Source organism: Anguilla anguilla, chromosome 17, assembly GCF_013347855.1.
Source record: "Anguilla anguilla isolate fAngAng1 chromosome 17, fAngAng1.pri, whole genome shotgun sequence".
Classification (NCBI taxonomy): Eukaryota; Metazoa; Chordata; class Actinopteri; order Anguilliformes; family Anguillidae; genus Anguilla; species Anguilla anguilla.
The window spans coordinates 15,438,793-15,453,198 of record NC_049217.1 but is presented as its reverse complement, the minus strand read 5'-3'; the positions used below and the strand labels follow the sequence as shown (position 1 = coordinate 15,453,198).

The following is a 14,406-nucleotide window of genomic DNA, read 5'->3' as shown; positions in this document are numbered from 1 at the left end:
ACTGTTTTTCTCATTCAATATGGAGAGTAAATCTTCCTGTATATATGCTGTGTAGATGTTTGTGAACAGCATTACAGGGAAAATAAATAAATTTTGCAGCACTCTGAAGTTGATTAAATATCAGCTTGTTGTTGTTCAAAAGGAAAAATTATGTAAAACTAAGTGTTGGCGGCTTGCGTATCAGTCATGTCTATATTATTAATTCAATCAACACCTAGGTTTGAGTAACAATCACGATTATGCGCAACTGGCTGCGCTCTTTCGCTTTATAGCCTAGCCAGCATCAGCGTTCGTGGCTCCGGTAGCCTACCTTTGGTGAACACGTGCGGTTAAATTAGCGGCTGAGAATTGAAATACATCCCTCCAATTGTATGAATCCAACTAAACATTTTTATTTCACAGACCAATAGAAAAACTACACATTCCAAGACGCAAATGGTTAGCGACAGGGTATCGAAAGGTCCTTGAATTTATCCAAGGTATGCCCCGTGGAATGCCGCATTGAAAATGGCATCAAGTGTGCCGTAATAATATTTCTTATTGGACGACCATTGCGGTAAAAGTTTGTACTTTCAAGTTGCATGTATGCATATACTTACGTCTGCCCCGCAAGGGCTGTAATATTACTTGCAGAAATAAATACTGATTTAAGTTGGATTCATCGGGAGCTTCAACCAGACTTCAACGAGGAAAACTAATGTAAATGATCGTTCATGTGCAAGGGTCCAGTTGAACAATATATAATACCAATATCCCTTTTCAATCAGGTGTCTGCAGCATAATTTACCAATAAACGTAAATTCAAGAAATTAAATAAATTTTAAAAAAATGAAATGGGGAAATATGTAACGAAGCAATGCAGGCAAATGTTAGGGATTCCCGTAATTTATTTGGTCCGATGCATTTGGTCCCAGTTAACAGTGACGCCGCTTTCCACTGCTGTCAACAATTCCAGCTTTTCCAGCCTACAAGAGGAGAGGGAAAACGGGATGGTTGTCTCAGAAACCGTGGCGAAGGAAGAGGGTGAACTGGACACCTGGGATTACAAGCATTATTTTGCCATAAACGACTGAATGGACATCATGTTTAGGTTTTAAAAAAGGACTGCGGAACTCGTTTGCTGGCGAGAAGCCCTAGAATTTTCACTTACCCGGTACTTGTAACTGGTATTAAGTGTTGGGCAGCTAGGTGCAATTTGAGCTGACGTTAGTTTGGCAAAAATCTGAGATTTCATGCGAGGTCTCACTGAAACGTCAAAGTAAATAGCTTACTTTTCGACCGACTGTTCAGCACCACAAATACCGGATCGAAGTAAATTGGCTCGCTTAGTTGGACACTTCTGTGGGATCGGTGAACAATATTCGTAGGACCTCCATACTGAAAGTGGAGTTTAAATAACGGAGACTATTATTAACCCCTTTCTGGGGTCACGACGCCACCATTTCCGGGTTTGTGAGCGTTGTGAGAGTGGAGCGGGACGCAGGAGCGAGGAGCGGGGCTGTGTCGGTGTCCATACCCGGACTGATCGGGGGCAGCATGGCTGGGAAGGGGTCTGAGAAGGCGTCGCTGTTACAGAACGAACGAGTTCGATTCATCTTCTGCTTTCTTGGAGTTTTTGTGTGTTACTTTTACTATGGCATATTGCAAGAAACAATGTAAGCTATACCACGCTCATTACTTTCTTATTTCTGGTTAGGCTAATTGTTTAATGTCGCGTCAGCATATAGCTGGTGATAGCTGACTAGTGAAATGGATAACGTTATCTTTAATATATAATGTAAATAGGTTTGTGAAGTATTTCAATTATCGTTGCATTAACCTCCGAATGCTTAATGATTTTTCAGTGTCATACTGCATCCCAACATATGAAATAGGCAGGGCTGTAATAACCTGCTGATATTTTAACGTTTGGATGAAACGTTGTTGAAAACTGTTCTAGGACATTTGTATCATACATGAAACTCACTGAAGCTCCAAAATCACTAGATTCTGTCTTCATGTAGTGTCCAGCAAGTCCAGTACATTGTCATTCGTGTGAGTGCGAGTGCGAGTGCCCAAGAAACGATACCGTTCTAAAATCGTCTAATGCGGTATCCCGTTACAACAGGCTTGACAGGGTAATCGATCTCCAGAACCAACTGGTTTGTAAACGTCAACATGTACTTACTCAACTTACAGTAGAAAACTTGCACCTGCACCACTAAACCTTAAACAATAACATAAAACCAGTGTCGCATGTTACCACTGTTCATAATTGAAAGCTGGGTCTTTTGCTCAGGTAAGAAAATTCGCGCTTTGCACATGCAACAGATGTTCATATCGATGACTCAACTCTGAAAACGGTCATTAACGAGTTTTGTTTCACAGTGATCAAATGGACAGTAAGTATATTTTTATGCACAATGATTTCCAGGCGGTAGTTTAAATATTTTTAGCCTAAAGGGAGTAGGCCTAAATCACGATTTTAGCCCAACAGATTGGATATTTACATGTGTTTTGCGAAAGCCATTGACTGTTCTCTAAATCTCTGGATGCGGATAAATTTAGCACTAGGGGGAAGTACGGCGAGGGGGACGCGCGGGAGAAGTTCAGATATGCCACCACGCTCGTCTTCATTCAGTGCATCATCAATGCTGCCTTCGCCAAGTGCTGTGAGTAGATCACCTGAGCTGACCCGACACGCACTGCCGTGCATCTTTATAGACCGGTTCTCACAGGACCGTATTTCTCGTGTCTTCATTGCTGTTACCAATCAGATTGACCCGGAAATGGTCCTGAATTGTCCATATATACTCATTTCCCTGTGAAGGTTGGTTATGTGGTAAAAATATGTGTCAGGATCTGGACCATGTGTCATTTTGTGCTCGTTTTGATTCAATTTAGGTTATCCTGACCTTTTTTATTTAGCAGTCACTTGGTGTTAGATTATCATGCCCTTAGAAAGGCCCCAATGGGGTGATATGTGTGGCGTGGTCCATAGTGCAGTCCACTCAAGCCATATATGATTATCCCAGAGGGCTTTGCACCTTGCCATTGTTGTCTGAGCTGTGATCCCTTCTCTATCTGTTACCATGTCTGCTTTATACCCGTCTCAATAAAGCAAAAAGTAAAAAATAAAACTTTAATGCAAAAGGAGGGCAGACAGTCTGCCCCTTGTGTTATATTTATTTTCTCAGTGATATTGTATGTGATGTGGTGCTTGTCTTGTAGTGATGTGTGTGTGGTTTGTTTGCCTTGCTTCTCAGGGTTTTCCATGATATCTGTGTGTAATGTGCTTGTCCTGTAGTGATTTCTATGTGATGTGTTTGCCTTGATCCTCAGTGATTCAGTTCTTTGAGAGGCCCAAGGCGGACCACACTAGGAGCTGGCTCTACGTGGCGTGCTCGCTCTCTTACCTGGGAGCCATGGTGTCCAGCAACTCTGCCCTGCTGTATGTCAACTACCCCACTCAGGTCTGCTCCGCCTTCCCACAATGCACCTCACATCTCCCTCCCTCGTGCACCACTGCGTCCCCATGCGTCTGTGGTACTGTAGGCCACTGCGCAGCTCCGTCCTACTCTCCACTCTCTGACTGACCCCAGTCTCCTGAGCCACTCTGGTCTCTTGTACTGCACTCTATGGTGCTGGGTGGCCACGCCCACAGCGGGAGGCACGTTCTCTGGCTGAAGCCAAACACAGCACAGCTGCACCTGAGCCCTTCCACAGTCCCAGGTGTCCTTTAAGTTACATAAACTAAAAGACAAATAAGGCAGCAGGCCCTGACAGCATAGACCCAAGGGTACTCAGAGTCAGGTGAGATCATCTTTAAACCACTGGCAGGTATTTTTAGACAGTCTTTAGAAACTGGAGAAATGCCGGACGATTGTAAGTAAGGTAATAACAATATATAAGAAAGGAGACCGTACTGATTGAGGAAAATGAGCAAAGCACTTGCAAAGCAGAGCCTAACACACAGGTGTGCTACATTAATTAAACCATATCCCAGCATGCATAGTGGATAAAAAAATCTGGACAGACCTGTTAGCCAGTAGTTATAGCAGCGTGGCTGCAAGAGGAGGCTTCAGTGAGCTGATTGTTGGGGCATGTTGGGTTCAGTCACCAAGGCAACTCGACTTCCTGATGTTTCATGGCTGGTGGTTTCTAAGGCACGGGACTCTGGGGGAATGACATCATCAGAAAAGGGGCAGGAGCTTGCGCTCCACTCAGACCGCACTGAAACGGGAGGGCGGCTGCAACTTGAACCCGGGGTGAAAGCGGCCGGTCGCCTGAGGAAGGGTCTGGGGAGAACCGCACAGAGAGCAGGCCGCGGGGCCACCAGGCAGCGGGGAAACGTGATAAGGAAATCGCCCTTCTGCCCCCAAGCGCAAGCGTCCCGCTAACCCAGAGAACTACATTCCCCAGTGGCCCGGGGTCGACAGTGTGGGGTTCTTCTCCCAGTGCTAAAGCCCATTCCGTGAAGCATGTGTAGTCCCCAAGCGCTTAGAGGAGCGTGACACTGACGCTATCCAAATGTCACTGCCTTCTCAGTCAACAGACCTGAATCCAGGCTGGCATTTATGGGAGATTCTGGAACTGCGCCCGAGAGCTTTTTCCACTTCCGCCAACTGCGCGTGAGGCGATCGAGTTTCTCGTGGAAGTGGTGTTGCATTCCTGTCGCAGAGTTCCACGCGCTGGTAGACTCTGCCGCAGTGCATACAGGCCGTACCAGCCGCACGTGTGCACACTGTCACATTACATTACGTTTGTTTGGCAGAGTCTTCCATCCAAATCGAGGTACAATGAGTGCACACCGAAGGTCATTGGAACAACTACAAATCACAGGTCTAACAATACTCATTATGTAACAGTTATTCATAGCCATGAACACATTAAGTCCAGTTCGCACAGTAAACATTACTCTCTGACCTAACCTATGCTAAGTCAACTTAAGAGGCATGGCAAGCTACAGCATCAAGATAATGATACAAAGTACAATAAGTGCTGGATGGAGGTGCATGTAACATGAAAGTCACTCTTAAGTGACTTTACACTGGTGTTTCAGTTTTTTGTTTTTTTTTGTTGCCTGCAACAAAATGTTTAATGAGCATCAGTTTCTCAGATCCTTTTTCTGGAATTATTATTTAATTTTTAAAATAATATAAGTAATGTTATAAGTAGCAAAGGGCAGCATGTATTTGAGGAGCAGTCCTTCGTTTGCAAGGACTGCGATGTGGGCAATCAAAGGCTGAGACGGCAGGTGTGGCTCGGCAGGATGTGAGCGGGGTGGTACTGGCGGGTCTGTGGGGCGGGGCTAGGCCCAGCAGGGCGGGGCCATGGGCCTCTTCCTCCTCGTTTCCCTGGATACTGGGAGAGCTGATTTCTGTGGGTCTCGGAAGGCTGCCATTGTCCTGTGTGTACTTTATGTTGCTCACGCTACCTGCAGTATGTTTCTCACGCGTTTCGCTCATGCTTCCCACAGGTGTTGGGGAAGTCCTGCAAACCGATCCCAGGTAGGTGAGCCTTGCGTACGATATTCTGCACAAGAGCACGCATACACACGTGCCCTTGTCTGACCTTACCACCACATCTGACCGCATTACTTTACTGGCCATACTGAATTTTATAAACTGGTGTATAAACTGCAGCCCTCTGCAATATGAGCTACTGATCCCAGTCTTCTACAATATGAGCTACTGACCCCAGCTCCCTGAAATATGAGCTACTGACCCCAGCTCCCTGCAATATGAGCTACTGACCACAGCCCCCTGCAATATGAGCTACTGACCCCAGCCCCCTGCAATATGAGCTACTGACCCCAGCCCCCTGCAATATGAGCTACTGACCCCAGCCCCCTGCAATATGAGCTACTGACCCCAGCCCCCTGCAATATGAGCTACTGACCCCAGCTCCCTGCAATATGAGCTACTGACCCCAGCTCCCTGCAATATGAGCTACTGACCACAGCCCCCTGCAATATGAGCTACTGATCCCAGTCTTCTACAATATGAGCTACAGACCACAGCCCCCTGCAATATGAGCTACTGACCCCAGCCCCCTGCAATATGAGCTACTGACCCCAGCCCCCTGCAATATGAGCTACTGACCCCAGCCCCCTGCAATATGAGCTACTGACCACAGCCCCCTGCAATATGAGCTACTGACCCCAGCCGCCTGCAATATGAGCTACTGACCCAAGTCTCCTACAGTATGAGCTACTGACCTGAGCTCCCTGCAATATGAGCTACTGACCCCAGCTCCCTGCAATATGACCTACTGACCCCAGTCTCCTGCTGTCAGTATCTCCTGCTGTCAGTACTGCCCCTTTGTGCTTCTCTGTGAATCCCTGAATTCCTGCCCTTCTCCTGAATGTTTTCTTGATTCTCTTCCTGCTACTGTGTGTGCCACTAATCATGGTGTGTGTACCGCTGATGCTGGTTCCCATGCTGTGTGTTCCACTGATGTTGGTTCCCCTGCTGTGTGCACCCCTGATCACGGTCCCCCCACCCTGCGCGCCGCTGATTGCGTTCCCCCCCCTTCTCCCGCAGTGATGATCCTGGGCGTGACGATCCTGCGGAAGAAGTACCCGATGGCCAAGTACCTGTGCGTGCTCCTGATCGTCAGCGGCGTGGCGCTCTTCCTGTACAAGCCCAACAAGGGCGCCGCCGCCGCCGAGGAGCACCTGTTCGGCTTCGGGGAGGCGCTGCTGGTGCGTCTCCGCCCTCCCTCCCTCCCTCGCACGCCCCCGTGTCCGAGGCGCTCTCTGCCTACCGTAACGCTGGCCTCCAGTTACAGTCAGGGCTTTTAGCGCTCGCGCCTGCGTCTCCCCTCTGACAGGAAAAACTCTCCTTGGTTGTTTCTCGACGAGCGAAAATATTAGTAGTAGCGTACTGACAGGCGTGAAGTATGACGTCCGTCAATCCCCTTTGAGTTTTGACTTTCCCTAAAGTAAACGGAAAAGGTGAAATGTTTCACCCTTTAGCATCTCGTCTGACTCGTGATCGCGCGGAATTTCCAAACTGCAAAATCGGCTGTCCCCCCCCCCCCCCCCCAAATCACATTTGAGATGTTGCCGAACAAGAGCACATCCGACTAGTCATCCACCTGCCACCAGGAAAAAAAATCTGGGCATCTGGGCACCTCCAGAAAATAAGCTGCACTTCAGCAGACAAAAACACATTTGTTTCGTTTTAATATTGAATGTTAGAATGCTTTTTTTCAGAAGATGAAATTCCATTCATCAATGTATTGTAAACGGTCACTTTGTTAAGGATAAAAGCTACATAGTGCTCAACAAGCTAGTGTGCTTCTACAGGGTAATCTGGATGGAAGATTCAGACGAGTTTAAAAAGGTTATACATTAGCTTTGAGTTGGAAGGTTTCGGTGCGTCGGTCTGTTTGTGGCGTCATCAGGGTTGAAAATGTTCCTTACCTCCGAGTACGACACTGATGGAGAAAAGATTGAAGGTTCTGGCGAATGTTAAGCTCCTGTGGAAGTCTCAGCCGATTGTAGACAACGTCATGTTGCAACGTCATTATGTTGTTCAGCCACGATTGACTTTAGGTTCCCAGACGTTTCCACATCGGTTCGGACTTTAAATGCAGTCGCTGACTCCTTTAGGATCCGTGTACCTCTTTTTTTTTTTAACCGCAGGAGCTGAAGCAAGGGTTGCAATTCATTATGTCTGAAACGCACATTGCTTTTTGGATCCGCCGTCGCCAGTTAAGCGCTAACAGCCTGCGAATGGAGGCTCCGATTGGTGATTGGCTAGTTCGCTCGTGGGCCGCGTAGCGCCTGTAGCGTTGGGCGCGCGTGAGACGGCCGTCTGCGCGCGGCGCCGTTTCGCTGCTGAAGGCGGTTACGCCGAAACGCTCTGATCTCTCTCAGCCTCGGCCCGAAAACGCTGAGCGCGGATGTTTTCCGGAACGTTGCCGCATTAATTCAGAACAATCGAATCGCGCCCCAGGAGCGACTGTTTTAGATTAGCCTTGAGGAAGGAAACACGGAAAGGGGTTTTTTTTGTCTGTTTGCCTTCCTTGGCGGGGAAACTGTTTTCTTTCGCTATTTTCTCTGTTTTATGTAAAATAAATGTTTCATTTATATGTAAGGATTGCGCGGCACGCATATCTAATGCAAATGCATCCCAGGAGCGGGTAAATGTAACCCCAAACCATTTAGATGTCGTTACTGATGCTAGTAGAGCTGTGTGTAGGCTGAAGTAGAAAACCGGGGTGATTTTTTGGTTTTTTATAGTCGAGGTCAGCGTTTCACTTTCTGTCTGTGTCCCTGGTGGTCTGCGGTGCTGACCGTGACTGACCGTAACCGTGCTGTCGCCCAGCTGCTGTCCCTGACGCTGGACGGGCTGACGGGCGTGTCCCAGGACCACATGCGGGGCCGATACCAGACCAGCCCCAACCACATGATGCTCAACATCAACCTGTGGTCCACCCTGTGGCTGGGGATGGGTGAGTCACATGACCCTCCGCCACCACCCCTCAGGTCTCCCCTTTCTCTCTGTCCCACTCTTCACTCCTCCTGTCTGTCCTCTCTATCGATATCCCAGTTATCCTCACTCTCCCTGTTTCTCTACCCCAGTTATCCTCACTCTCCCTGTTTCTCTACCCCAGTTATCCTCACTCTCCCTGTTTCTCTACCCTAGTTATCCTCACTCTCCCTGTTTCTCTACCCCAGTTATCCTCACTCTCCCTGTTTCTCTACCCCAGTTATCCTCACTCTCCCTGTTTCTCTACCCCAGTTATCCTCACTCTCCCTGTTTCTCTACCCCAGTTATCCTCACTCTCCCTGTTTCTCTACCCTAGTTATCCTCACTCTCCCTGTTTCTCTACCCCAGTTATCCTCACTCTCCCTGTTTCTCTACCCCAGTTATCCTCACTCTCCCTGTTTCTCTACCCCAGTTATCCTCACTCTCCCTGTTTCTCTACCCCAGTTATCCTCACTCTCCCTGTTTCTCTACCCCAGTTATCCTCACTCTCCCTGTTTCTCTATCCCAGTTATCCTGACTCTCCCTGTTTCTCTACCCCAGTTATCCTCACTCTCCCTGTTTCTCTACCCCAGTTATCCTCACTCTCTGTCTCTTTCTCCCCAGTCAGCCTGTCTTCCTGTTAGCCTAGCGCCTTAACTGGGTTTGTTTCAATCACTTATTTTCTCTCCCTGCATCACTTCCTCGTGTCCTTTCCTTAGCTTCGCCCAAATGGAGGACGTGAGTAAGAGATGCAAGGACTGCTTTCCACTCCTAAAAAAAAGACTTGCGCAAAGACCGTGCTTCGCGTACCCCCTCCGGGAGCCTCCCCGCTCCTCCGAGGAGCGTTTAGCGGATCGGAAGACGTCCTCAAAGATGGCGGGCCTCGGTCGTATTCTGGGGTCAGGCGAGGACGGGTAAAATAAGCGATTGGGAACGAGCCTCTTCAAACCCACACGCCGCTCCGCAGGGCCAGGAGCCTCTCCCCCGATTGGCCGCGGAGCCCGCCGTCACCTTCCCGGCTCTCGGCGGCGTTACTAACGCGACGCGGCACTGCCCTGCGGCTGAGGAGAAGATCGCTGTTGCCGCGGACGATAATTAGCGCTTCCATCGCCCCAAACTACCACTCGGTTTTAAACTCCGGGTTCGGCGTTAATGCGCCGGCTCGTTTCTTCCAGGAATAGCGCCGCCGAGGAAGAAAACAAGCTGCTGTTTGCGCGTGCGGCCGCTAGGGGGAGCTTGCGCTTTGCGGTGGATTCGGGCGAGGGTTGGAACTTTTTGGAGAAAACTGTCTAGAAGCGAAGAGACTTCAGATCTTAAGATAATGATCTCACTGAAAGTCTGGCACTTCAAATATGGATGCTCAGACAGCTAATTTCTTCTGCCTTCTCAAAGGTAGACAATTGAATTGAATAATTGTAAGGTAACACAAATTTACGGCACACAAACTTATTATATGTAGTACGTCATTACACTAACTTCGACTTCAGCACCTCACAATAAGACATTTTGTAAATGCCTTATTCAAAGTACCATGTTTTGAATGGGAGGCTAGCCTATTCGGAATGTTGATTTTCACATATCGATGACGTATAAAAATACATCTCGCTCAGATCTTTTCTGGAAAGTTCCCTACATGTTTTTTTTTTTCGGTTGTGCCATCGGATAGAGTGATTTTCTGAGCTAAAGTAAGTTTGCTGGAGAGACAGTCGAGCTGTAAAAACTACCCTACTCTTCAGTTGTCTGGCTTTTGAAGGAGAGTTGAGCCAGTAATACACAAAGCAAAGGAGTCCAGTAGGCGCGTGCCTCTACAAGAACGACACGACACACGTCCAAACTGCAGGCCACAGGGAATACGCCTTCACGCGTACAAACGTCGGCGACTGACAAAGTGACGTACCTTGCTGACATTTAAACACGGCTTCTGGAACGTGAGTTCCGTACGTAAACGTCGGGAGTTCCGCGCCATTCTGAAAGGCGCTCTGGACGCAGACGGTCGGTTTCTCGAAGTGAGCCGTATGCATCCCCGTAAGGGCGTGCGTCCGAACGGGTTTTCGTTTGCGTTTTCGTTCGCACTCTCCCCGAAAAGACCCGTGATAGCCTGGTGAAGCGGTCGAGTGTCTGACGGTTGCCGGCGTTCGTTTAAAAACGTCTCTCTGGGTAAACGCTGGGCAGTGACCGCCGACGCCGAAGTTCCTTCGCGGTCTTAATTCACAGAACCTGCGGCTTTACAGAGAGCTTTGTGACCGAGCGTTAAGAGGTGCGGTTGAGTTAGTTTTGTTTTTTCAAATGTGAAAGCAGTGCTGCGGTCTCGGGTTACTGTAGTTTTCCAGGCGTTCGTTTGTTTGTTCATTCGTTCGGTCATTTGTTCATTCGTTCATTTGTTTGTTCATTCGTTTGTTTAAAGACACTGCAAACACAATTAACTGAAGTCCCTTACCCAGTTGTGTGCGTTGTTCTTATGTAGAGTTAACTGAAGTGCTTCAGGTTAAATTTGAGTTGAGTTCCCTACCCACACCGCACACAGCTGGAAGCTCAGTGCTGTTCCTAATCCCGCACCCTGCTCTCCCTGTGTTTCATCCAGCAATTCTGTGGACGGGAGAATTGTGGGAGTTCCTGAGCTTCACTGACCGCTATCCGAGCATCCTCTACAACATCCTGCTCTTCGGACTCACCAGCGCCCTGGGACAGGTACGTCAGGGGGCGCCGGCCAACGTGTGTGTGTGTGTGTGTGTGTGTGTGTGTGGGCATCTGTGTGTGAGTACTGTGTGTGTGTGTGTGTGTATGTTTGTGTGAGTACTGTGTGTGTGTGTGTGTATGCGCATGCATATGAGGGTGTGTGTGCGTGTATGTGTGTGTGTACGCGTGTGTGCGTGCATGCTTATGAGGGTGTGCGTGCGCGTGTGTATGTGTGTACGCATGTGTGTGCGCATACATATGCATATGAGGGTGTGTGTGAGTCCGTGCGTGGGTGTGTGTGCACGAATGCATATGAAGGTGTGTGTGTGTGTGTGTGTGTGTGTGTGCGCGTGTGTGTGTGTGTGCGCGCGCGCGTGTGTGTGTGTGTGTGTGTGTGTGTGTGTGTGTGTGTGTGCGCGCGCGCGTGTGTGTGTGTGCGCGCGCGCGTGCACGTGCAGTCGGTTTCTCAAAGCAGACGGCGTAATCCTCTGCTGTAATTAGTGTTTGGATTAGAGAGATGCACAGGCACGCATGCAGAGTTCAGCAGCTGCTTTGAGTAAATGCTGCTCCTGTGTGTGTGTGTGTGTGTGTGTGTGTTTTTGTATCTCCAGTGTGCATGTGTGTCTCTATCTTCAGTGCGTGTGCGTATGCGTGTGTTTGCACATGCGCATGTGTGTGTCTCTATCTTCAGCGTGTGTATGCGTGTATGTGTGCGTGTGTGCGGGTGTGTGTGTGTGTCTCTGTATCTCCAGCGTGCGTATGTGTGCGTGTGCGTGTGCGTGGGTGTGTGTGTGTGTCTCTGTATCTTCAGCGTGTGTATGCGTGTATGTGTGCGTGTGCGCAGGTGTGTGTGTGTGTGCGTGTGCGTGTATGTGTGCGTGTGCGCGGGTGTGTGTGTGTGCGTGTATGTGTGCGTGTGCGCGGGTGTGTGTGTGTGTCTCTGTATCTCCAGCGTGCGTATGTGTGCGTGTGCGTGTGCGCGGGTGTGTGTGTGTGTCTCTGTATCTTCAGCGTGTGTATGCGTGTATGTGTGCGTGTGCGTGTGGTGCGTGTATGTGTGCGTGTGCGTGTGCGTGTGCGCGGGTGTGTGTGTGTGTGTCTCCAGTTTGTGCCGACGGGACCGAGTGTCCGTGTCCTCTTTTCGGTTTTTCCAAAGCTCAGAGCTGCAGCAGTGATGCGTTTCTCTCCCTCCCTCCCTCCCTCTCGCTCTCTCTCTCCCCTGCTCTCTCTCTCTCTCTCATTCTCTCCTCTCGCTCTCTTTGTCTCTCTCTTCCCCCCTCCCTCTCCCCCCGCTCTCTCTCTCTCAGACTTTCATCTTCATGACGGTGGTGTACTTCGGGCCGCTCACCTGCTCCATCGTCACCACGACGCGCAAGTTCTTCACCATCCTGGGCTCGGTGCTGCTCTTCGGGAACGTCATCACCTCCGTGCAGTGGGTCGGCACCGTCCTGGTCTTCCTGGGTGAGCGGCGGACGCCGGACCTGCTCCGGGCCGATCCCGTCAACAACCATAAGCCCCCTTCCCCCCCAGGTCCTCTCTGAGCTGACCCCCCCTACCCTTGTGTGTCTGTTTTCTCATTAGGTCTGGGACTGGACGCCAAGTTCGGGAAAGTGCCCAAGAAGACCACACACTGAGTCCCTGCTCCTGTGTGGGCCCCAGTCACACTACAGACAGATTGACAAACCGCCAGACAGACAGACAAGACAAGACGGACAGACAGATGCAATCCTGTCCTCATCTTTCCATTCCAGAGGAGTCACTCAACACTTCCAACCTCAACACCGGACCTCCGCACCTCGCGCAGACGCTAAGAAACGTAGCGTGTCAGCCGCTTTCCCTGCTTTCTGACTGGAAACCGCTGCAACCTCCGCCAGCTCAGTGTCCCATCAGCAGGTCACTACATTGATACCGCACTCCCTTAGAATGCAACCGCGTCTCGGACGTGAAGGCGAGAGGGGGGTGGGGGGGGGGGGGGGGCGAGGGGTGTGCGCTGTTGCGTTTCCAGCAGGTGATCCCATTGAGAAAAACGTTTCCCTTTCATCCATGCCTCAGATGAGATCCAGAACTAAAGGTTGTCACCAGCTTTGGACTTCAGCTTCCACAAGCAATTTTTGTCACTTGTTTTGTCACCCATCGAATTCTCGTCTGCTGGAGCCCTTTTGCTTCTTGAATTTTAATATCCCTTGGTTGCCGAGAAAACGTAATGGTTGGCGCGTCGCCAACTTCCGTCCTCCATCTGAAACGACAAGTGCTTGAAATTGACAGCGGGCGAATCGAACATATTGCTGTATTTGTACTTGGTTTACACGTCTGTACGTACTGTAATTGTATACATGCCTCCATTCACATAGCAGGAGAGAAATGCCGGAGGAATCCAGTCTGCTAATTGAACTGAACCCTAATTATGTAGTGCGAGTTGCATTGCTATTAGCACATTGTGAACTATGTTTTGTTATTCCCTGTTATTTTCTTCTAATCTGTATCCACATTTACCCGTTGTAGTTTTAATTAAATTATTTTGTTTAGGAAATGAATTTTGAAGGACAATGAAGGGAAAAGCTGTACTGTATTCTAGCTGCCAAGTTGTTTATACATTTGATTTAGGAAAGAATAATGAAGCATCTTCTAAAATGAGCAATTTTGCCAACATCATGCGTGCCCGTCTCACTGGGATAAACACAAATTAAATGAAAGAATATTATGGACATCGCTGTGTGTGTGTTTGTTTGTGTGTGTGTGTCTGTGTGTGGGGGGGGAAGAGATAATGTTACACTATCCAGTGAGGGCTGTCAAGATGAACAGAATAAGATTTCACATAGCCCGGTAGAGACACACCCCTGCTCTCACGGGTGCCGCAGCAGTGATGTCATCGCCACCTCTCCCTCTCTCAAACTCTTCGGAAAGGTTAATGCTCAATTCTGTGTGAAAATGAATTTGAGGAAGCGCGCATCTCTGGGTGTCGGGGCGCAATATGATTAAAGGAGGAATTGGGATACGCTGTCAGCACAGCAAACGAGATTTGCCCAGTTCGCTGTTCGAACAAGCAGCCTGGGGGGCATCCTGGCTGAAACGGTGGTAGCCTCGCTTACCGGCTCTGCGTCGGAGCTGACGATGTGTCTGGCGACAGCTGCGCTCTAAACCAGACATAACGCCACGCGGTCAAAAGCGGGTCGTTTACCAGCGCGATTATGTGCCGCGAATTCCTGATTTAAATTAAAATGATGCTGGATTGTAATGCAGATTTTTAGTTTTAATCCATGGTGTAGGCGAG

General features: G+C 49.2%; 1 protein-coding gene across 2 annotated transcripts; it reads left to right on the top strand.

Annotated features, from left to right (window-relative positions):
• The first annotated feature begins 883 nt into the window (after positions 1–883).
• Positions 884–13,842, top strand: LOC118216847 (solute carrier family 35 member B1-like). 2 transcript variants are annotated; one of them, XM_035398412.1, is made up of 9 exons: positions 884–1,023; positions 2,548–2,651; positions 3,322–3,452; positions 5,459–5,489; positions 6,525–6,685; positions 8,316–8,442; positions 11,041–11,147; positions 12,443–12,596; positions 12,717–13,842. In XM_035398412.1, the coding sequence occupies exons 1-9, from the start codon at positions 899–901 to the stop codon at positions 12,767–12,769; spliced, it is 993 nt and encodes a 330-aa protein (XP_035254303.1). In that variant the 5' UTR covers positions 884–898; the 3' UTR covers positions 12,770–13,842. The 2 variants fall into 2 exon arrangements, with proteins under 2 accessions (XP_035254303.1, XP_035254304.1); XM_035398413.1 differs by having other exon boundaries at positions 893–1,655.
• Positions 13,843–14,406: the final 564 nt, after the last annotated feature.

Bases quoted from the DNA above. Each gene is read 5' to 3' on its own strand.
- LOC118216847 (XM_035398412.1), top strand. From the start codon at position 899: ATGCATTTGGTCCCAGTTAACAGTGACGCCGCTTTCCACTGCTGTCAA. The intron at 2,652-3,321 runs GTGAGTAGATCA...CTTGATCCTCAG, and splicing joins TGCTGCCTTCGCCAAGTGCT to TGATTCAGTTCTTTGAGAGG. The intron at 5,490-6,524 runs GTAGGTGAGCCT...CTTCTCCCGCAG, and splicing joins GTCCTGCAAACCGATCCCAG to TGATGATCCTGGGCGTGACG.